This window comes from Trachurus japonicus, chromosome 7 (assembly GCF_045865225.1).
Source record: "Trachurus japonicus isolate A0001 chromosome 7, Traja_1.0".
Lineage (NCBI taxonomy): Eukaryota > Metazoa > Chordata > Actinopteri > Carangiformes > Carangidae > Trachurus > Trachurus japonicus.
The window spans coordinates 19,163,475-19,186,584 of NC_140913.1; the positions used below are offsets into that span (position 1 = coordinate 19,163,475).

Consider the following 23,110-nt stretch of genomic DNA (forward strand, 5'->3'; position numbering starts at 1 on the left):
AAAAATACAGTGTGGTAAAAGTGTACAGCAGCATAATACAGGCTAATACCATGTGCTCAAAATTTCACTCCAATTAGGCCTATGTGCTTGCCACACCGTGTATGGTGCCACAGTGCTGCCTTCACGGACCGATGACGGTATAAGATTTACGAGAAACTGCATCACGGCCGAACAATTGATCTAAATATGATCAAAATAATGTCCAAACTTTACACCGCTGACTTGTATAATCAGCCCGCACACACGTCCAGTTATTTTCAGCATCCTTTTAAAAACGGCCCTTCACAAACCAATGGGTGTGACGTCACGCATGGTGCCGCGGCAAAAAGAAGTCACGTGGTTGAATCACTTTCGCGTCGTTACCATGGAGCTGTTTATGCAAGTCCGTCTCTGATTGGTCGAAGGTGTTGTCATGGTAAATAGTGCGCGGTCATTGGTCGGTCCGACTTCTTATTGCGACCAATGGCGAAGCCCGCTTTTTACAAACTGCTCCGAGTCCAGGAAGTTGTCAGTCCTTTGCTGTGTGTTGAAAGGTCGCAACCAGGGATCTTTAAACTGGACAAAACCCCAAGAAAGCACAAACGTTTGGATTAAATTGTATCGGGAACGGACACCGGATACCCAGGAGGAAGTAACAGTGGCTATTTTAGAAAGTATGTGAAGTGTGTACTAGTAAACGGGTTTAAGTTTGTGTGTATAACGTGTTCTTAGTATAAGCGACTTTGAATTTATCCTTTCCCTCGAGTTAAATATTTATTTCGTCATTGTTTCTAGTCAATCCGTCGTTTTCTGTTATATACAGACGTGTGTACTATCATTTATGTGCTATGAATTATATCTATAGATCAGACCACTAAATGCTGTCCCTGTCTGACTGCAGTGTTGGTGGTGAGCTTCTTTTCACCCCCAGCTTTATCGACCTAGATGTAGCTTTATGTTTGTTGTTGTTGTTGTTTAACCTGTTTTATCTATGAAGCATATTATTTGAATGGTATCGTAGCCTTTTTGTTTGTTTTTTTGCGGGCTCAAACTTGACGTATTTCGTCCATCTTTGTGGTCAGTTTGCTCTGAGACTGCGTGGTGCTGCTTCACGCATGGTTGCTCTCCTTTTCATTTGTATTTTTTCCCCATCTGTTGCTCCTCCAGTTCTTCTTCACACCTTCTTCACCCCCCGCTTCCTCCACTGTCATCACGATGGATTCCTCTCCGGTTCTTCGGCAGCAAAGTCACAACAAAATCTGCAGTGACTTCATGAGGTAGGTCAGGTTATAGAAAGCCCGAGACACATCTTCAGCTTTCTTTTCTCCCTGACTCCTGGGCTGGACACTGTGCCAGTAGGGACTGAAATGTATCTGTGGCACAAACTAGTAAAGACTGTCCAGCACCAAAGCCGATCAAACTCAATCTAGTTTAATAATTTTTCAATCACTTGTTCCTTATTTGAACTTTGCTTGTTGTAGAGTGTGTTTTGTTCAGGCAAGATCCTTCAGCTGATTGTCTTGTCTGTGTCTTGTTGTCAAAGTATTTGAATTAAGTTGGGATTGTTATTTTGGGTTTAATTTTCACTGAAAAAATAGAAATGCTGATGGGTCATACCAAATGTCATGTTCCCTTACATGTAGAAAATTTGTTTTTTTGTATATTTGTTTGTTGTTTTGTTTAATGTGTAGACCAAGGTATCTCTGTAGCACCACAATGCTAACAATGTTTTAAAGGAATAGTTCACTCAAAATCCAAATTTCACTCATTATCTACTCGCCCTCATGTCGACTAAGGGCTCGGAGAAGTTTCAGAGTTATCCGTGACTTCTCTGAGTTACAGGGGGGCTTCGTGCAGCACTGCAGGTCCATATGACGGTTGCGAACGGAGCTCACTTTTCTTCGTCCAAAAAGACACACCAAAAACCATCCAAATACCTCCACACAGCTCGTCTGTAATGTCCCTCTTGTATTGAAGCCCCAACATGAGAAATTGTTCCGCGAACTGGGTGTCAATGCAAATCGCGCGAGATTTGCACAGACACAGACAAAGCAGTGAACTGAGACACTGGGAGCTTCCGCTACAAACAAGCTTAAAACATAGACTTATTTAATTTTTTTTGGAACAATTTCTCATGTTGGGGCTTCAATACAAGAGGGACATTACAGACGAGCACTATGGAGGTATTTGGATGTTTTTTGGTGTGTCTTTTTGGACGAAGAAAAGTGAGCTCCGTTCGCAACTGTCATATGGACATGCAGTGCTGCACGGAGCCCCGCTGTTACTCAGAGAAGGCACGGAGGACTCTGAAGCTTCTCCCAGCCCTTAGTCGACATGAGGGTGAGTAGATAATGAGTGAAATTTGAAATTTTAACTTAAAAAAAGCTCCTGCGATTTGGATATTGTAGTTCACTATTACATTATTTTTTTAAACAGCCCTACACGAGTGTTGTAAAGGCACGAGTATATAAAAAATCGCACTATACCCAACTCAACACATTATTAGGAACACCATACCACTATGAATACCATTTACCCGCTTGCACTGAATGTTGACAATGTTGACAGGACTATCGTATCATCAGCTGCACATCCCCCAAAAATTTGGTTCAGATCTCTTAACTGTTCATGAAACCAGTGTGTGATGGTTTTGGCTTTGTGATTTGGAGCATTCACATGCTGGAAGTAAGCACAAGATAGGTTGTGGCGAGTTTATCAAAGCAGCCGAGGCACCAACAATCATGTCACAGTTAAAGTCAATGAGACCATATATTTGCCCAAGAGTTTCTATAGTCTTTGCTTGTACAGGTGTTTCTAATAAAGTCATCAAGTGACTATTGTTGCATTTATTCTCTCTAAATGGCTTTTTTTCCATTTTTTCCACCACAGAATGAAGAATGAACACAACAAAATGCCAACAGACCTGAAGCCTTCCAAACCTGTGTTGGCCCCTCATCTTTCTAAGCTGGACAGTGAGAACAAAGATCCAGGAACGTCACAAGTGGGTAAAAAGACGCCTGTGCGACCAGGTGGGAGCAGGCTTCCAGTTCTCGCCAAGTCTCTTTCCCTTCAGACTTCCTCTGACTTCAGTCAGTCACACTGTCGGTGGGAGGAGAAGCCTCTGGCTGTAAGTGGCTCCTTCCTGTTGTGTAGATTTTAAATGTTTTCATTTAATACGATGATTGTTTTATTCTTTATCATTACATTTATTTGCTACAGGGGAAGGCTAGGAAGAAAAAGCCATGCACCAGGCCCGTGCCGTTTAACTTTTCTCAGCCCAGGAGTTCAAGAGCGACCAGCGAAAACCAACAACCCCTAACTGGACCCCTCATGCAGCGCAGCAGCAGCACCGTCCAACCTGAAAAGAATATATCCAACACTCGTTTAAAGACCAATGACAGAAATGTCAAACCCTCTAAACACCAAGATGTGTTGCACAGCCATGTGGACTCAACACTTAAATCTCATCGAAAGGCAACAGAAAATATGTCCCACCTGTTGGCGAAGTCTGGACTTCCCAACTCTTTAAAGACCCCGTCCACTTTGTCTGGTCCTCACTCAGCCAATCCCAATAATAACACTGTGCAGAGCAATGCTGCTTCTTCTGCACATCCTACTGTTAGTGCAGAGACCTGTTTGGAAAATATGAACCAGCTCAGTCTCAAAGACCCGACCGATACACTGCATGCTAGCCACAACACACAGCTCACCTCGCAGCTTAATTTTTCAAAGGGTTCAAGTGGTGAGTTGACTTCACATTGCTTTTGAGTTTCCATTTCTGTTGCTGTGCAGATACCGTACTAATGTGATGACAGCAGTGCAGATACCATATGATGGAATATTTTGGCAGCAAATTGTATTTACAGTGATTTTGAATGTAAGTTTTATTTGTTTGCGCAAACTACACAAACTGGACTTTATCCAACTGTAAAATTGCTGTTAACAGTTACAGTATGTATCTCCAGATGGTTGTGAGCGTTGCTATATTAGTTTTGTCTTTGGTTACTACATCCCTCACTTGTTTGTCCTTGTGAATAGCATCCAACACCGATGCTTAGCTGGGGTTCTTATGTATTTCAGACAAAGGGAACAAATTTCAAACGGACCATGCTGCTTTGCTCAGCATCCTGCGGAACGAGGGAGTAAGCACCGCAGGTCTGGGAACTCCACAGTCGAAGTCCTACAACAATCTGGTGAGATGTCATTCACTGCCTTTTATTTACATGATCATTTGATGTCCATACTGCTGGGGTGTTTTAATGTCAATGTGTTTGACAATGAGCCCAATAATGATCTATGTGCTACTGATTCTCTCGTTGATAGCCCCAGCGAGTGTCCGTCATGAAGAGTCGACAAAAAGCTGCGCCCACCGCAGGTTAGCATAGCACCTCATTTTCATTTTGTTTGTGTCGCATTAGCCACAGAGAGACATGCAAAACAATGTCATGGTACATTTATATGTAAACTTATAGGCTGCAGGTAGGTCAGCATTTCTGAAAATACACGTATAAGCATTCCTGTTGAGAGTTGCACGAGGACTGATAACAAAGCTCAAGTCTAGATGGCAAATGTGAAGCAACCTCAACTTGGCAGAAAGACTGGAGACGGAGTAACAACTCGCCTCACACTGTCCATAGAACAGTTTTAAATAATGTATGGACTATACAAAGCAGATATTATACAGCATATTCTATTGTGAGCTTTAGAGGTGCTGGGATGCTGGCTGCAGATTCATATTGTACCACAGACTCAAGAGCCATAAACTGAGCAGAATTATGAGTCGGTATTACTTAAAGGGATAATTCAACATTTTGGAAAATTGTCCCATTGCCATAATCCCTATAGTTTAGGAGTAGGTTCATTACCTTTAATTGTCGATGCAAGCTGGTTTTTTTGTTTGTTTGTTTCCCTCATCAAACTCATCAAATACACAATCCAACAACTCCAAAACACTCTCGTGGACAAGTTGTGACCTGCACATTCACCACGCTATGAATAACGGGACGTTACGAGACAGAGTTGTTGATGAGGCAAATGCAGAGACTGCTTGATGAAAAACTGCCCCCGACGGGAACGTGCATCAGCGGTTTTGCATGAATTTACCTCCAAAACAACTCTGTCTGGTAACGTTCTGTTATTATCTCATAGCGTGGTGAATGTGCAGGTCACAACTTGTCCACCAGAGCGTTTTGGAGTTGTTGGATTGTGTATTTGATGAGTTTGATGAGGGAAACAAAGAAATCCCATTAGCCTCTGTAGTGTAGCTCTGAGCAGCTCGCGGCTCTGCTCCGCCGTTCTAAAGATAGCTTGCACCGACAATTAAAGGTAACGAACCGACTCCTAAAACTATAGGGATTATGGCAATGGGCCAATTTGCCAAAATGTTGAACTATCCCTTTAATATTACTTGTTGAAGGCTTTGGTGTGAAGTTCAATAACAAACAATACAATATCAGTGACTTTGTTGTGTGTGTGTTTTGTGCTCTTCTCATGTGAGTAGTAAAGTTAGTGCGCTTCTCTCCGGACGCTGCTGCCCTGCAAAGTATCCTTCAGAACGAGGGGGTGAAGGCGGGCGGTGCCGCAACCCGCATGTCTGTCCGTCAGTCAGGCAGAGGCACTTCAATCTACACAGTATGTACTGATTAAATGTGTTTTCATTTCATTTCTTCCTTCCTCATTTCACGTCTTATAGCTTTATTTAGATGACTGCGCTGCTTTCGAGAGGCAAGTGCCCAGTTTCAATTTCTGTGTTGCTTCCCCTCGCAGCCTCAGAGAGTGCCGGTCAGAAAAAATCATGCAGAGGCGCCCGGCGGACCAGTGGGTAAGATGCAGCAGCGTTGTTCTTGTTATCTTTATAAGACCTAATGCATCCTTATCTCTTTGTCCTTTCATCCTGATGTGACTCGGCTGTTTTTATCCTCAGCAGGAGCGCTCGTCGAGTCTCCGCTGCAGAAATGGACTCCAAAGAGAGTCCGCGACACCAGACATCAGCCCATGTCGGCGATGGTCAGTACACAGGCACTGTACGCGCATATTCTCTCCGTTTTGGCATGCGTTTGTGTTTCTGGCATCCGCTTCCTTATCTCACGATGCTGTTGATGTTTTCAGAAATGGCATCTGTCGTCACAGCAGACACCGTACACCGGCACTCCCAGGCTAAAGAGCTGCAAAACCAACCTTCAGCTGCAGCAGGAGGTGAGAGAAGGAAATTCATTCAATTTTATGATGTGTTGAGAGATTTTACACCTGTGCTTTACAGAAATACTGTATTACGTTTACAATACTGAATAGTGGGGAAGGCTCTGTACTTTGTATTTTGTGTTTTTCTTTTTTGCACTTTTCTTTTCTGTCATTTTTTATTGTGCTCACTGCTTTTATTGCGATATGGATCCCCTTGGGTCTGAAATAAAGAAATAAATTGAATAGAATAGAAAATACGTTTGACATGGTCAGAGGAAAAACTTGTTCTTGAGGCATGTTTCAATAAATTCACCTCAGTCAGTGGTTTCATCAGCTGGTTAATGTGCCAGAAAAGCCCATGACACCATGGGAGTAAATTAAAGGATGTTCAGTGCTCTATACCTCCTGATGGGTCTGAAATGTTAAATTAGGAGTAGGTGTATTCAGTTTTAGTGATGTCATTCTCAGTAAAGTTTTGATTTTAAATCTTAGATAATCTGCTAAAATAAACGATGACCCTATGAATTACTAGATTTTTTACATTTTTGCTGGACATCGGCAGGCTGTAAATATTAAATCAAGTCATGTAATCAGGGCTCTTAAGAGTGTGGATGCTGTAGATGTAGAACAAATTAAGTTTTGTGCTAAATGTATGCATTTGAAGAGCAGCTTGCAGGTTTTAAAAGTAGACCATTATGATGCCACACGTTGGAGAAGCCACAGTTAAATTCACTTCAAAACAAAGAGCATGCAGATAGCACAGCCAAAGCATTTAAATGCTACCAGCACAGAATATCACGTGAAAGTGATTTAAATGAACACACTTTACAGTGCTCTGGATCACAGTTTGTATTACTTTGTTGTTTGTAAGGAGGAGGTCATCCAGAGGTTGTTTGACGATCCCGAGGACGAGCAGAACGCAGAGACACAAGCTGAGCAGCTCCCAGCTCAAGACTCAAGCGTAAGAAGTCCAAAATATACAACTTTACACACAACAACGCTGAATTCGGCTCTGTGTCTGAGGTGTTTATCATTATGTTGTCTCCTCCCTCATTTCTCTAGACTAAAACCCGCTGTGAGGAAAAGGTAGAGAAGAGCAGGGCAACCACCATCAAGGATGAGGAGCAGCCGCAGCAGCAGCAGCAGCAGCAGAGGATTGTGGGAGAACAGCCATTCCTCCAAGCACCACACAGAGACTCGGTTATTTTTTTCTCAACGGGCAAAAATCTCTTCAGAGCCCCACATTTTGAGAAGCTGGAGAGCTCATGTGATCAGGATCAGCACGGTCCGGTTTCATCAGAGCAGAGAAAAGTGCAGCCAGAGACGTCATTTGTGTCGGAGCCGACCGCTCGCATCAACCCTCCTGTTCAGAGTCTGCACAGAGGTAACTGAGCCATCACATTCCCACAATCATTATTACCTCGTATGATAGACTATATCCTGGAAGTTATTCTGTGTTACGTAAGAGGACAACACAGATATGATTCTTTAGATAGAAAGGTTAGTGGCTCCTACGGAGAGGATGTAAACTGTTATGAGCATGTATTACCACTGTGCCGTCTGTTATTAAATATGTGACATCTTTTTCTCACAGACATCGGTGCTCAGAAGAGCTGTGGTCTGAGTCCTGCAGTTGCGTTGCTTCGGAAGCGTCTCCCTCCTCTGGAGGAGCTGCGTATGGACGAGGAGGTGGCCACCTACACCTCAGTGTCCGTCTCTGCCCCCTCTGGGTTTCTCCCCCCTCGGCCTCGCTGTGGAAACCCACTGGCCACCATCCTGCACTTTGAAGAGTCCTCTGTGAGTACGCTGCTGCTGCTGCTGCTGCTGCTGCTGCTGCTGCTGCTGCTGCTGCTGCTGCTGCTCCTGTTGGAAAAACAAAATGTGTTCAAACAGTTTGATGTTACTGAAAAACTAAAGTCTAAAGCCTTGCGTCCCAGCCAGGGATGCTACAATTTTAGGATATTAACAATGATAATAAGTGACTATTGGAGCCCCACCACTCGTATATTGTGAGTGTGGCGCTAGAAGAAATGTTACGTGATCATTAAAGGAGCAGCAATATGTTGAAACGTGCAGTCGCTCTAAGCTAACATACTTTTTGACACAGTTCCAGCAAACAATACATGTTGATCAGTGATTTCTAAAGGCGCTGGTGGACAGAGTCAGGCTAACAGGTTCCCCCTGTTTTAAAGCAGAAGTAAGTGGAGTGTTTGTGTTAATATAAGTCTTAAATAGTTATATCTTCCGACAGCAATCACTTACATAGAGTGTTTGGTCTGAAACACGGGTCTGTCAGTCCCTCTGCTCTGCTCTGAGCCGAGGAGAAAACTTTCCTTGTATCCTACAACCTTTATCCAATGAGGAGAGAGAACGGCATAAAGGGGCGGTCCTCTCTGTGTGTGCAGCCCAGGGATGAGCGTGAATGTGGTGACGTAGGGACGAGGGCGGGGGCTGCTAACTCCATCGGCTGACAGGAAGTTAGCCAAAACGACCGGATCGCTTACTTCTGCTTTAAGCCTAATTGCTAAGCCAAGCCGCTCTCGTCTGACTCCTGGTGAATCACACTGCATAGTGTTATAGCTCTACACATTTTCACATGTAGTGTTACAGTGACACCCTAAACAACGCTTAGCACTTTGAAACATAATCTATATATATATATAAGTGGATATTCACTGCACGTCAACACAGAGCTGATATCAATGCAACCTTTCTTTGTGTTTTCCAGAGATTTGTTCCAATTGAGTTCGACCTCTCCTCCGGTCCTTCGTCTCCACCCAGCTCTCCACTGCAGGAGAGATGATTTGCACTACAAGTACAGTACCTGTTGCTGTTGTGAATATCCACAGTGGATAATGTTTCTCCCTTGTACTGATGACACTTTCTTTAATGAAACTCACAATGTTTGTCCAACACTGCTGTTGTAAGCCTTAACACGGGTCCAAAGAAGCTCTACTGGTGTCACTATTTTGAAACCAACTGTCCTATAAATGTCTGATTACTTTTTAAAAGATGATTTCTATCTGTTCAAAGTAACGTCTTTTATACTACAAGCACTCGTGTTTGTCAATAATGTGGATCCACATCTACATTATTGCATCGGAATTGTACATAATGTTTATGATATGACATGAACCCTAAAAATGAGAAAAAGTAAATGTTGTAAAAGGTCAATGAAGACACTTGTCTTCGTCAGTATTGTAGCTGTAGTGTGCACATAGGAAGAAAGGGTCAGAGCTTTTCTGTTAGGTGTTATTGGTTACTTTTTTTAACAAACAAGAATCTTGTGTGATGAAATGATTAAAGGCCATAATGTACAGTGTTTATAATAAATGTATATATGTTACTACTCGCAATTTGTGATTTTTTTTTTTTTTTGTCATGACACTAGATGGGCTCTAATGTCTTGCATTCCCCAGATTTTCTCTGGGTTAGATGTAAAGTTCAAGCCTTCTTCTGGAGACTTGAGCATGCTACACGTGAAACGCACCCTGCTGCTGAATCAGCAACTGTAAAGGACAGTTTCCATTTGGACGATTAAATGTCAAATGTACAAGACAAGATCCTGAGACCAAAGGGATGAATTTGACAACCTCATGTGACCAAACCGTTCATAAAAAGCAACATTTAATTAACTAACGATGACATTAAAGGAGGAGAAGCTTTATATCAGGGTTGAATATGTAAAATGACACATGATTTATTCATTTTCAGTTTTGTTGATTGACCAATCCATTGATTGACTGCTCTGTTTGAGTTGTGAGTAGCTACTGTTATTTTGCTAAATCTGTTGAGTTGTAGTCACTTTGCTAAATTTCTTGTACAGATGTGGCACAGTGAATCAAATCACAATGAACCAAAATCATTTCCTTTTTTTTTGCTCTTCATGTTTCTTTCAAGTGGAAATAACTGATCTGAAGTAGGGTCAAAGGGTTTACTGACACATTAAAGCCATGTGCATTGTGTTTCCCTGTGACTGTCCACTGCAGGTGGTTACAGGACCTGATGTATATTTAGTAGAGTTGAGTGAGCGGTGGAGGGTGTCAGCGGGAGGGGGCTTGGGGCAGGATCAGGAACTGTAGTCTATAAAGCCTGCGCCTTCACTCCTGCCTCCTCTGAGAAGTAGAGAGTAAAGGAAGAGCAGCCCTCTCTGGTCTTTCTCCTTTTCCTTTTCCCTTGGTCGGTGCCACTTGTCTGACTGGTCCCTCTGGCAACATGTCCCACACTGACCATCCAACCGCGGACCCCACGAAGATGGGGCTCGGACGGTCCATTGCTGTTCTGACGTCAGGAGGAGACGCCCAAGGTAGGCAGAGGACGAGCCTCCACTGCTTAATCACTTTTGTATTTTTATTTTTATTTTATTTTTTTCATAAAGTGAGTCTCAGCAAAGCAGGACAAGCGGTGTGGGACAGCATCTTCCCTGCTGTTGCGTCTCTGACTGCAACGCTGGATCCAAACAGCTGCAGAAACACTGCTCTCTCTTCAGTATCATGTTAATGCTCTGACTGCATGACATCCTAAGCAAAGCACATGGTACGTTTTTTCCACAATGTAAGAGCAGCCCAGTTTAAGGCTCAGCTGTCGAGAATGACGGATGAAAACCACATTTGAAATCATGTGCAGTTTCCTAATGCACAAAACCGTTACACTCTCATAGATGTTGCTGTGTTGCTGATGAAGACGATGTCAACAAATCATGTTTTTTCCAAGAGTTCTTTAAGATATCATTCAAACTAGTTGTTTTTCTCTCCAAATTAATTAGGCAATTAACATTTATAACTTATTATTTAAAGTTAAGCTTCTATTGACAATGAATCCATCAACTCCACTTAGGCACAGCATGTTGATGTCTCATCTGCATCTCGTATCCCTGTCCCATCTTTTCCTCCGAGCCTGACTCTTTGTATAGGCTTTATGTACCCCTTTCTCCCCCTTGCATTCCCCTATTTCACCTTTGGGGCTAATTTTAGTGGCTGTGACCTTTTTGTGGTATGGAGGAGAGAAACGCCCACCATCCACAGCTGCTGTCTGGTGAAACAAGAGCTGCAAGAACTGCCAGCCTGCCACAACACAAACGTACACTGTGGCCTTTCGTGCGCCAGACAGCCAAGGGCGAGATGGTACACAAGACGTACCGTCCCATAATCCTCAGCTCCAGCCCCTCTCCCTATGGGTATTTTTGTCTCATCTGATTCCAAAGTGCGGTCACTTAAAGGTTAAGATGGGTGTAAAAAGCCTTGTGACAGGAAACGTGATGGAAGACATGACACTGACATTGTCTCGTGATTCAGTCGCGATATCAGATTTTTATTATCACACGATTATCGCGCCCAAATAATCACGATAACAATATTATCGTGATTATATATAGAGTATTTGCTATTGGTGAAATTCAATTCTAACTTTATTACGTTTATTGTGTGTATAAGTGTGGAGAGGTGGAGATAAATTTATGAAAAACAATATGAACACTTTGTGGATTGTGAGGCTGGAACAGGATTAAGAGATAAACAAGATCCACATGACCTATCACCTGACATCATGACATCATCAGGAGTGTATTATCAACACAATATCAATATCAGATTCTTTAAATACCCTGGGGATCATCATATCATAATACCCTTACTTGTATTATGTGTAAATGCATCAATCAGTCATCACAGACGATGCTATGTGTGTGTCTCAGGTATGAACGCTGCTGTGAGAGCCACAGTCAGAGTTGGTCTTTACACTGGAGCCAAAGTCTACTTTGTCCATGAGGTATGTGTTGGTACAAGCTGCATTACTCAGATAATGTAGAGTGTTTTGTTGCAGCACAAGCCTAAACCAGAGCATTTAGACATAACTGTATCTATATCACAGTGTATGTTATGATGTGCTGCAGGGCTACCAGGGCCTGGTGGACGGAGGGGACAACATCCGCCCCGCCACATGGGAGAGCGTGTCCATGATGCTTCAGCTGGTGAGTGATGTGCAGCCGAATAAACAAACACACACCCACAAACACATGATATGGGACAGAACTGTGTTTTTAAAGGCTGAGTTCACCCAAACTATAAATAAAACCAAACTAAAACTATAGATTTTTCACTTTACTTTTTTGATGTTTAGGCCCTATATATAGTTTTTATATCTAAACAGAAATAAAGGTTTCAATCAAAAATGAGATGAGAATGACTTAAAGAGAACAGTGAAACAATCATTAGGTAGACATATTGAAGAGTTCAAGACGGTTCTCAACTTCTCCCACAGGATTTCTCAAAGCTGCCAATTACCTCTATACCTCCACAGAACATATTTGTAAACAGATGCCAGCTATGACTCATTCACAGTAACAGAACACATATACCAACACATAAGTAAGAGATCTGATATTTCATAATCTGGGCTCTTTGAACTTTAGTGCCCTTTCCAGTTCAGAGTTTCCTCCAGGTGTTATGAGCTCTGACAACATGAGAAACTGTTTTCTGAGTGATGAAATTAAATGGCCGGCCTGGTCCTGTGACTGAGGGATGATGGAGATGCAATAACAGCTTTGTCATCTCTGTCTAAATAAAGCGGCCTGGCAATGTAGAAAACATGACACGCTAAGATTCATGATGTGTGTAAAAGCAAGCAATGGGATGGGCATGGGCCATCTAGGATATCACCTTTATAGTGCCTGTTTGATGTGATGTAACCTCACTTGCTGTGCCTTCAAAGCATCTTAATGATGCCACACTGCTGCCCTGGTGCCAGTTTCTCTATAGGGATCAGTATTTAAGGAGTTAAATGTCAGTGATGACAGAAATATTGTATTTTTTTCTCCTTCACTGCCAGATAATGTTTGTATAACTGTGATAAAAACTGTCTCTTCTCTTCTCCTCTTGTGTCAGGGAGGCACAGTTATCGGCAGTGCCCGCTGCAAGGACTTCAGGGAGAGGGAGGGTCGAATGAAGGCTGCCCTCAACCTGGTGAAGCTGGGCATCACCAACCTGTGTGTGATCGGAGGTGACGGCAGTCTGACGGGAGCCAACCAGTTCAGGACTGAGTGGAGCGGACTGCTGACTGACCTGGTCAAAGCTGGTAAAGAGAAAAAAACAAAGTGCTGTGTCTGTCAAGATGTCTTGTTTCCTGGTCCATCACTAAAAGACAGACTGATGAATATGAAGAATGTGCTGTGACATTTTGTCTTTTCATTTGGACAACTTGTTGAGAAGAGAAGATAACTCATTACCATTACCAAAATGTATTGAACACATATTGTTAAAGGGATAGCGGAGCAGAGCCGCGAGCTGCTCAGAGCTACGGAGTCTCATGGGATTTCTTGGTTTCCCTCATCAAATTCATCAAATACACAATCCAACAACTCCAAAACGCTCTGGTGGACAAGTTGTGACCTGCACATTCACCACGCTATGAGATAATAACGGAACGTTACGAGACAGAGTTGTTTTAGAGGGAAATTCATGCAAGTTGCAGTTTTTCAGTAAGCAGTCTCTGTATTTACCTCTAAAACAACTCTGTCTCGTAACGTTACATTATTATCTCATAGTGTGGTGAATGTGCAGGTCACAACTTGTCCACCAGAGCGTTTTGGAGTTGCTGGATTGTGTATTTGATGAGTTTGATGAGGGAAACCAAAAAATCCCATTAGCCTCCGTAGCGTAGCTCTGAGCAGCTCGCGACTCTGCTCCACCGTTCTAAAAATAGCTTGCACTGACAAATAAAGGTAACGATCCTACTGCTAAGACTATAGGGATTATGGCAATGGGCCAATTTGCCAAAATGTTGGACTATCCCTTTAGAGAAGTTTATATTAAACATATTACTTCAAACTATGCTCGGTTAGGAGCGCCAGAGCTTATTTTTGTCATGCCTCAAAGAAAAGAAGGGAAAAAAATTGTAAATAACAAAAAACACAATGTTTAAAGGAGTGTAAAACTAGATATAAAACATCTGTTTCTAAATGTCCTGTAGGTAAGATTACACAGGAAGAAGCCAGTAAATCTTCCCACCTCAACATTGTCGGCATGGTCGGCTCTATCGACAATGACTTCTGTGGCACTGACATGACCATCGGCACCGACTCCGCCCTGCACCGCATCATCGAGGTGGTGGACGCCATCACCACAACAGCACAGAGGTCAGATATCACTCTACAACCAGGTCATAGTCACAGAAAATAAAAGGAGACAGGTAAAAGTCAATGTACAGCTTCACTGATTTATACATTTATAGTCTGTATGAGATTGTACACCCAGAATATGCGGTTGTGTAAATAAATATTAATAAAGAGATATTTTTGGCTTTTTCTTTTTCTCATGCAAAATGGAGAATCTTTATTAGTTTGCTCCTTCCTTACCTGTAATTTATGTTTCTCCACAGCCACCAGAGGACATTCATCCTGGAGGTGATGGGCAGACACTGTGGGTCAGTACCTGGTACATTTGTGACTGTGTGTGTACTGTATGTAGTCTAAGATACAATACATCTTCATCTATTTGAATATATTTTTTATAATATTGCTAATTTTAATTCTAGTCCTTATTTGTTTGTTTTTCACCAGTACCATTTATTATGAAATCAGACCCTTTTCTTATGCTATAATGAGCAAAGCAGCAAGAACAGAAAAATAAATGCAACATGGTGAGTGAGAAGGTTAACTGGTCTTCAGGAGAGAGGCTGATTAGATGGGATGACTGAAGAGAGGTTCAGCTGAAGGTGCTGTTCCTTATAGCCAAGGTCCACCCAGAGCATGGCATCCAGGTGGTGTATAATATATATAAGGAGTGCCAGTACTGTTTGTGACTCACTGAAGTTTTATCCACATGACTAAAAACACTGCATCAAAGGCTGCAGAGAGGTCCAGTAAGATGAGAGCCAAGGAGTGCGCTGCGCCTCTCGGTGGCTTTATTGCCTCTGTCATAGACAACAGAGCTGTTAAAGCCTGACTGATCTGGATCAAGGGGTTCCTCCCATGAGACCTGGTTGAAAACTGCCCTTACAGCACGCTTGAGCAGGGTCAAGCGAGGGCAGCTGAGAAGAGGAGTTACCCGAGCCTGTCTGAATGCGGTAGAGCATTTATCCAATGTGTTATTGCTGGCACATTGTAGGAGACATGTCTTGCAGGATGTTTAAGGAAACATGTAATAGGTCGACCACCTGTGAGAAGATGTGTCCTTGACCCAAGGAGACTGGAGAGACACGTGTTAGGACCTACTATATGTTACACCATATGTTTTAGTGTCTTTGGAGTCTTGCAGTGGGCTACAGTGAGGGAGGTGGAAAGCTATTGATCAGAGGAGGCAGAGGTCGGGATGACAGAGGACTGGGTGCAGTTTTAAAGGGATAGTTCAACATTTTGGCACATTGGCCCATTGCCATAATCCCTATAGTCATACCAGCTGGTTCGTTACCTTTATTTGTCGGCGCAAGCTATTTTTAGAACGGTGGAGCAGAGCCGCAAGCTGCTCAGAGCTATGCTACAGAGGCTAATGGGATTTCTTGGTTTACCTCATCAAACTCATCAAATACACAATCCAACAACTCCAAAACGCTCTGGTGGATCAGTTGTGACCTGCACATTCACCACGCTATGAGCTAATAACAGAACGTTATGAGACAGAGTTGTTTTAGAGGTAAATTCAGAGACTGCTTGCTGAAAAATTGTTTTGCATGAATTTGCCTCTAAAACAACTCTGTCTCATAACATTCTGTTATTATCTCATAGTGTAACATTGTGTTTTTTGTTATTTACTATTTTTTTCCCTTCTTTTCTTTGAGGCATGACAAAAATAAGCTCTGGCGCTCCTAACCGAGCATAGTTTGAAGTAATATGTTTAATATAAACTTCTTTAAAGGGATAGTCCAACATTTTGGCAAATTGGCCCTTTGCCATAATCCCTATAGTCTTAGCAGTAGGTTCGTTACCTTTAATTGTCAGTGCAAGCTATTTTTAGAACGGTGGAGCAGAGTCGCGAGCTGCTCAGAGCTACGCTACGGAGGCTAATGGGATTTTTTGGTTTCCCTCATCAAACTCATCAAATACACAATCCAGCAACTCCAAAACGCTCTGGTGGACAAGTTGTGACCTGCACATTCACCACGCTATGAGATAATAATGTAACGTTACGAGACAGAGTTGTTTTAGAGGTAAATACAGAGACTGCTAACTGAAAAACTGCAACTTGCATGAATTTACCTCTAAAACAACTCTGTCTCGTAACGTTCCGTTATTATCTCATAGCGTGGTGAATGTGCAGGTCACAACTTGCCAACCAGATCGTTTTGGAGTTGTTGGATTGTGTATTTGATGAGTTTGATGAGGGAAACCAAGAAATCCCATTAGCCTCCGTAGCGTAGCTCTGAGCAGCTCACGGCTCTGCTCCTCCGCTCTAAAAATAGCTTGCACCGACAATTAAAGATAACAAACCTACTGCTAAAATTATAGGGATAATGGCAATAGGCCAATTTGCCAAAATGTTGAACTATCCCTCTAAAGTGGAAAATGTGTCTTGGCTGCAGGTACCTGGCCCTGGTGACAGCTCTGTCCTGCGGTGCCGACTGGGTGTTTATTCCAGAGATGCCACCAGATGACGGCTGGGAGGACCACCTGTGCAGGAGGCTGGCAAACGTATGTGTGTCTCAATCTGCAGATGGAGATGCCTGCTGCCATCAACACCTCTCTATACATGTCAGTCAGAGTGCACTATTGTGTTTTGTTTTTTTCTTTCTTTCATATTTCCTTTGATGACTCTTTCAGCAAAGGGCCCGAGGTTCCCGTCTGAATGTGATCATCGTGGCTGAGGGTGCGATGGCTAGAGACGGAAAACCAATTTCATCTGAGGAGATTAAAAAGGCAAGCCCCCTTCTTGATATCACTGAATACAAATCAGTGAAATCCACAGACAATATCACAGGCTGACTTTTTGATTGCTTTATTTCCCCTCAGTTGGTGACTGACAGACTCGGCTTCGATACTCGCACCACTATTCTCGGGCATGTCCAGAGAGGTGGCACGCCCTCCGCCTTCGACAGAATCCTGGTGAGTGTTTCATATAGAAACAACAGTGTACATTTGTAACTCCCTTTCTCGTCACACACACTTGACGGTCTGTCTGTGTGTCTGTGTGTCGTCCAGGGCAGCAGGATGGGTGTCGAGGCCGTGATGGCGCTGCTGGAGGCCACCCCAGACACTCCCGCCTGCGTGGTCAGTCTCTCTGGAAACCAGGCGGTCAGACTGCCGCTCATGGAGTGTGTGCAAGTGGTACGTTAAAACATTTCCCATCCGTGTTTCATTTTCATGTGTTGCTCTTCTTACCCGCTGACATTACAGTAAAGGGCTCCTCTTCATCTGTCTCCCTCTCACAGTCTTCATCACTCTCTTTCCTTTACAGACCAAAGATGTGACTGCTGCCATGGCTGAGGGCAGATTTGAGGATGCAATCAAGCTCAGGGGAAAGTGCGTGTTTTCATTTTTGGTTTAGTGGAGTATAATATTGCACTAAGTTTTCACTGACTGTGTTTTTAACAGAGGGAGCAGGTGTAGGTGCAAGTTTATTTAAGTGGCAACGGAACTGTTTTTGATAAAAACACATCAGACTCAAATAATTACTCTCAAAGCAGAGGTTTTTTTTTTTTTTTTAATATATAAACCATTAAATATGTCTGGCGGGGATCACTGAAGGAAATCCAACCCACAGAGTCGTAGTTAAAGCTCTGACTGGCCAGACTCCTGCTAAAACATAACAAATGGCCAAAAGTAGCTGTTGCTCTGTGGATAAGAAGCCCATTCATTTTCAGACAGTTGCACTTTTATATACCACCTCTAAGGTAAAGTAATGTAAATATTAAATCAACAAACCAAACCAACCCAAACCAAACAAGTTAAATTTAAATCTTCTAAAGTACATTTTTAATTAATTCATGTTTAATGACATCACAAGTTATTACATCTGATTTAAAATAAGTTTGTTTATTTGGGCCAGAGCAATAAAGTGTTATTAAGTCTACAGTTTGTTATTAACTGATAGTATTGAAACTGTGTAAAATGTCTAATTATTTCACTGACACACTTGAGGCTCCATACAACCACAGCCTCACTGCATTTGACTGATGCTGCAGCACAGAACATCCAGCACTCAGCTGTGTTTATGAATTTGCAGGAGTTTTGAGAACAACTGGAACACGTACAAACTGCTGGCTCACATCAACCCCCCAGATACTAAGGTGAGGATCCATTTTTTTCTGAACAACATTTTTAACTTAACAAATGACTGGAGTTGTCCTATATTTAGACCAACAACAGACTGTTCGACAATGTCTTTCTTTTACAGAGTAACATCAACGTGGCCGTCATGAACATCGGAGCTCCATGCGCCGGCATGAACGCTGCAGTGCGTGCAGCAGTCAGGATGGGCATCATCCAGGGTCACAACATGTTGGCTGTCCATGACGGCTTCGACGGTCTGGCTCACGGACAGGTTAACACAGATTTTTCCCCAGCATGTTAAGATTTAATGATGTTTTAGAATAAGTTATAAAAGTTATGTTTTTGCCAGCTGGAGCCACAGAATCCAGGAGAAAAATGTTTCACTGTTTACATTTCTCACTTCCCCAGAAACTGGACCAACTTCATGTCAGATTTCACACTGACAGTTGAATGAGCTATTAGCTTGCTAACTATCAAACTGATAACCTGAAACGAGAATATCATCCAGAGCAAAACGAGCCCATAGGTTGTTTGTCCAGACAACAGACAGACAAACATGGCCAAAAACATAATAACAATACAACTAATAACTGTAGTATTATTATAAGAAATGATGGTAACAACCATAATAATATAGGCATTAGTATTAATGGTTACTGTTGTGTGTTAATTCCATTCATTGCAGGTTGAGCCCATTAACTGGACGACAGTTAGTGGCTGGACTGGAAAGGGAGGCTCAGTGCTGGGCACCAAGAGGTAAAGCCTTAGCTGATCATCGTCATTGTTCTGCATTACAGAAAATAAAAAGCTGCTCTTGTCAGAAGATTCACTACAAAGCCGTTCACTGATATTTGTCTTTGTCTAATAAAGAACTCTGCCAGGTAAATTACTGGAGGAAATCAGCCAGAACATCGCCAAGTTCAACATCCACGCTCTGGTGGTCATTGGTGGATTTGAGGTAAAACAGGAGGGCTGTTCCTCTCCTTTAACACCAGAGGTCATGTGTAAATGTTGCATGACCTTTCTCTCAGATTCAAGAATGGCTTCACCTGTAATATGAAAGCTTGACATTACATTAAATCTTCCCTCTATCTATGCACCACTACAGGCCTTTGTTGGAGGTTTGGAGCTGGTTCAGGCCAGACAAAAATATGAGGAGATGTGCATTCCCATGGTGGTTATCCCCGCCACCGTTTCCAACAACGTCCCTGGCTCCGACTTCAGCGTCGGCGCTGACACGGCCCTCAACACCATCACCTCGGTCAGTGCCAAGATTCAGTGGTAACATACTGTAGATACACACACACACACACACATTTGTAAAACAGGAGCTGAACACATCTGGTGTGTTTTTTTCTGCAGACCTGTGACAGGATCAAGCAGTCAGCAGCAGGAACCAAACGTCGCGTGTTTATCGTTGAGACAATGGGCGGATACTGCGGCTACCTGGCCACCATGGCCGGTCTGGCTGCTGGGGCTGATGCTGCCTACATCTATGAAGACAAATTCAACATTAAAGATCTGGAGGTGAGTTAATCATGCAAGAACAGGTCCTATTTGTGCAACATTAAAATTATGTCATGGTTTGATTGTTCTTGATTATGTTAAACTCTTAGCGGGATCACCAGGTGAAGAGAAATGTGTTGTGAGAATATGAACTGTGGATTTCGTCTACAGGTGAATGTAGAGCATCTTGTGGCAAAGATGAAGACAACAGTGAAGAGAGGTTTGATTCTCAGGTGGGTTTTTGTCCACACATGGCCCAGGCATACAGCTGATCTGAATTGAGCTACACTGACCAATGAATTCAAAACAAAGAGGTAGATCGCATATTCGGTAAAAAACTGAGTCAGGACATAGTATGCTGCTGTAGAAGCGGTAATACAGGGGGAATCATGGAAATTTCATAGGAACAACACAACAAAGGCAAGAAACAAACCACACTCTGGCTAATTAAAGCTAACTGATGAGATTTCTCCTGGTTCCTGGAATTAAAAATCTATTTTGATACCTTAAGATAATGCAAAAAGGGGGCTGCCGCTTCACCCGGTTGGTTCTTTGCTAAGGTGCTGGAGGTATCAAAAGTGTCCAAACTGAAGAAAGAGATCTCTGCACACTTAGATCTATGCAATCTCACTTTGCATAGATCTTTTAATAAAGTGAGATTGCATAGATCTAAGTGTGTGGAGATCTCTTTCTTCAGTTTGGATACCTTAAGATAAAAAAGATAAACAAACTTAAAAAACACAATAGTTAAAGGTCATTCATGTACGATTTTGGATTTATGTTGCTACTCCAAATCTATACTTAGGCCTATAAACTAATTATTTCAAGTGAAATAGTTCAAACGTACAAGAGAAATAAAGATATTTTTCAAAATAAAGCATTGATATCAATAATTGAATGGGTTTTTTTTTTAATATATATTTTTATGTAATGTCTATGACAGTGATGGATACTAAAAAGACCCTAACATGGGGATCTGTGGTTAGAAAAATAATGTTAATGATGTCACTGATGACAGTTTAAGGATCTGTCGCTGTTCTTTCTGCAATAGGAATGAGAGCTGTAACGCCAACTACACCACTGACTTCATCTTCAACCTGTACTCAGAGGAGGGCAAAGGCGTCTTCGACTGCCGCAAGAATGTTCTGGGACACATGCAGCAGGTGGGTTAATGTGATGAAGGGTATAACCAGTCCAAATAACTGCTAATTGATTTTCTCATAGTTTTTTTCCTGTTATAACACAATAGCTGATAAACATGCCTGTCTGTTATCTGCAGGGTGGCACCCCAACGCCCTTCGACAGAAACTTTGGCACAAAAATGGGCGCCAAGTCTGTTCTGTGGCTGACTGAGAAACTCAAGGACTGCTATAGGCATGGTATGTTGACATTTTGCACATTTTTGACAATATATAATAATACAAACATGCTTGAGGTATTTCATATGCTACTAATGCTACACTTAAAGTAGTTAGGCTAAGACAAGTTTTTCCTTTTGGTACATAGCCAGCGTTAGCATCAGCAGCTGTTTACTTACCAGTCTAGAAGTAACATTGTGAATTTAGTATTTAACTTTATTCCTTTACTCTCCAAGCTGTCTCCAGCAGTGAAAGCAACACCAATATTAACTCTTGTTTTTATTTCACTTGTATCACTTCTTGTCTTCTGCTAGCCCTGGTCTGGCCATACCCAAGTTACTGTGGTGTCCAGTATATTGAAGAGATAGCACCGATCAGAGGACATATTAACCTGTATTGTAAAGACTATGATGGCTGAAGCAATCACCACCTGCCCTGACAAAGAACTGGGTAGCAGAGAAAACCTACAGATATTCCCAAAAATTAGAAGGATGCCCGTGCACAGCGGCAGTCGAGGTGCCGATAGTGTGGCGAACGAGACACTAGACTGGGTTAAGAGGATCTTTGATTTATTTCAGAGCAACGTGGCTTCTTCAGGCTATACAGATATTCCCTTTAAACTTCACATTTCAGAGGGAAATATTGTTGTGTTGACTCTGCTGCATTTATCTGACAGTTTTAGTAACTAGTTACTTTACAAATTACGATTTTCCATGTATGTTATCAGCTTAAATTATATTATAGGCTATTATATATTTTTGTACCCAGTTTGATGTAGTTAAAATTTCTCAAACTAAAATGCAGTCCCCACCAACAAATAAGAATAACAACTAACCAGTAATATACACACATATTAAGTTGGAATAATTTGGTTTTCAGACACATTCCTCTTTTTATTCCTATTTATACACATCAGTAATCACTTTGACCAGGTGCAATGATTACATAGGCTACTGAGTCCCAGTTACCAGTTTTGATAATATACAGTTTATCTATCAAGAATAATCATTTCATGAGAAGAGGTAGGCTATATAAATATCTTATGCTAACTTTATGGGCAACAACCTTCACAGGGCATATCCTTTTCTGGTACTCTTGATACCTCAACATTGATTTACGCTGTTGTCTTGATCCTACTTTATTAAATCTGAGTGGTTGATGGTCGTGGGCTTTACATGGTGTTTTAACTGAGCGTTTTCACTTCTTGTGACCTTTAGGTCGTATTTTTGCTAACACACCCGACTCTGCCTGTGTGCTGGGCATGAGGAAGAGGGCGCTCACCTTCCAGCCACTTGCTGAACTGAAGGCAGACACAGATTTTGAGTAAGACACATGTTTCCCATATAACACAGTGTACTATAGAAGTAACAAGTGTAATGGCAAATTTTAACTGGTCTCCCTGTCTGCTGCAGTCACCGCATCCCGAAGTCACAGTGGTGGCTGAAGATTAGGCCCATCATGAAAATCCTGGCCAAGTACAACATCAAACTAGACACATCCGAACACACCGACATGGAGCACGTGATCAAGAAGAGGACTGCTCTTGGAAAATAGAATCCACATGCCTTACTAAAAGAGCTGCTGTTTCACTCTTTCTTATCCTGAATGTGTGCCTCTTTATGATTTTCAGTGTTTTGTGGCACTTCCAACTCTCCAAAACCTCCTGTGAATGAACTTTCAAAAAGATTTTAACAGATTAAAGATATCTTTCAAATATGGCACATTGTTTGTGATTTATGTTAAATGTTAAGTTTGAAAGATAGAAATGATGTAAAGCTCTAGGAGGATCTTATTATTAACTTATATTCTCATTCTGGATATCAGTAGTATTGCTCAAGTCCATTTAAGTGAAGCTCACAGTGTATTTAGTTGGGAACTTGTTAAACCT

The 23,110-nt window shown here is 42.1% G+C and overlaps 2 protein-coding genes across 3 annotated transcripts; both read left to right on the forward strand.

Moving 5' to 3' along the window:
* The first annotated feature begins 493 nt into the window (after positions 1-493).
* On the forward strand, positions 494-9,515 carry troap (trophinin associated protein). Of its 2 annotated transcripts, none has more exons than XM_085781867.1 (14): positions 494-653; positions 1,147-1,256; positions 2,869-3,106; positions 3,199-3,721; positions 4,060-4,172; positions 4,303-4,354; positions 5,480-5,610; positions 5,746-5,800; positions 5,903-5,985; positions 6,088-6,174; positions 7,031-7,120; positions 7,222-7,543; positions 7,754-7,956; positions 8,888-9,515. In XM_085781867.1, the coding sequence occupies exons 2-14, from the start codon at positions 1,195-1,197 to the stop codon at positions 8,960-8,962; spliced, it is 2,034 nt and encodes a 677-aa protein (XP_085637993.1). In that variant the 5' UTR covers positions 494-653; positions 1,147-1,194; the 3' UTR covers positions 8,963-9,515. The 2 variants fall into 2 exon arrangements, with proteins under 2 accessions (XP_085637993.1, XP_085637994.1); XM_085781868.1 differs by having other exon boundaries at positions 514-653; positions 5,906-5,985.
* A 761-nt stretch (positions 9,516-10,276) lies between these two features.
* pfkma (phosphofructokinase, muscle a) lies at positions 10,277-22,940 on the forward strand. The gene is made up of 22 exons (XM_085781869.1): positions 10,277-10,465; positions 11,852-11,925; positions 12,050-12,127; positions 13,041-13,230; positions 14,125-14,290; positions 14,533-14,577; positions 16,672-16,780; positions 16,910-17,005; positions 17,099-17,191; positions 17,288-17,413; positions 17,544-17,608; positions 18,312-18,375; positions 18,483-18,629; positions 19,044-19,114; positions 19,229-19,316; positions 19,467-19,619; positions 19,721-19,885; positions 20,036-20,097; positions 20,916-21,027; positions 21,144-21,243; positions 22,440-22,545; positions 22,635-22,940. The coding sequence occupies exons 1-22, from the start codon at positions 10,375-10,377 to the stop codon at positions 22,774-22,776; spliced, it is 2,343 nt and encodes a 780-aa protein (XP_085637995.1). The 5' UTR covers positions 10,277-10,374; the 3' UTR covers positions 22,777-22,940.
* The last annotated feature ends 170 nt before the right edge of the window (positions 22,941-23,110 follow it).

Coding starts and splice junctions, on each gene's coding strand:
- troap (XM_085781867.1), top strand. CDS start 1,195: ATGGATTCCTCTCCGGTTCTTCGGCAGCAAAGTCACAACAAAATCTGC. Junction 3,107..3,198: donor GGGAGGAGAAGCCTCTGGCT/GTAAGTGGCTCC, acceptor TATTTGCTACAG/GGGAAGGCTAGGAAGAAAAA. Junction 3,722..4,059: donor TTTTTCAAAGGGTTCAAGTG/GTGAGTTGACTT, acceptor TATGTATTTCAG/ACAAAGGGAACAAATTTCAA.
- pfkma (XM_085781869.1), top strand. CDS start 10,375: ATGTCCCACACTGACCATCCAACCGCGGACCCCACGAAGATGGGGCTC. Junction 16,781..16,909: donor TGTGCAGGAGGCTGGCAAAC/GTATGTGTGTCT, acceptor TGACTCTTTCAG/CAAAGGGCCCGAGGTTCCCG. Junction 21,028..21,143: donor TTCTGGGACACATGCAGCAG/GTGGGTTAATGT, acceptor TGTTATCTGCAG/GGTGGCACCCCAACGCCCTT.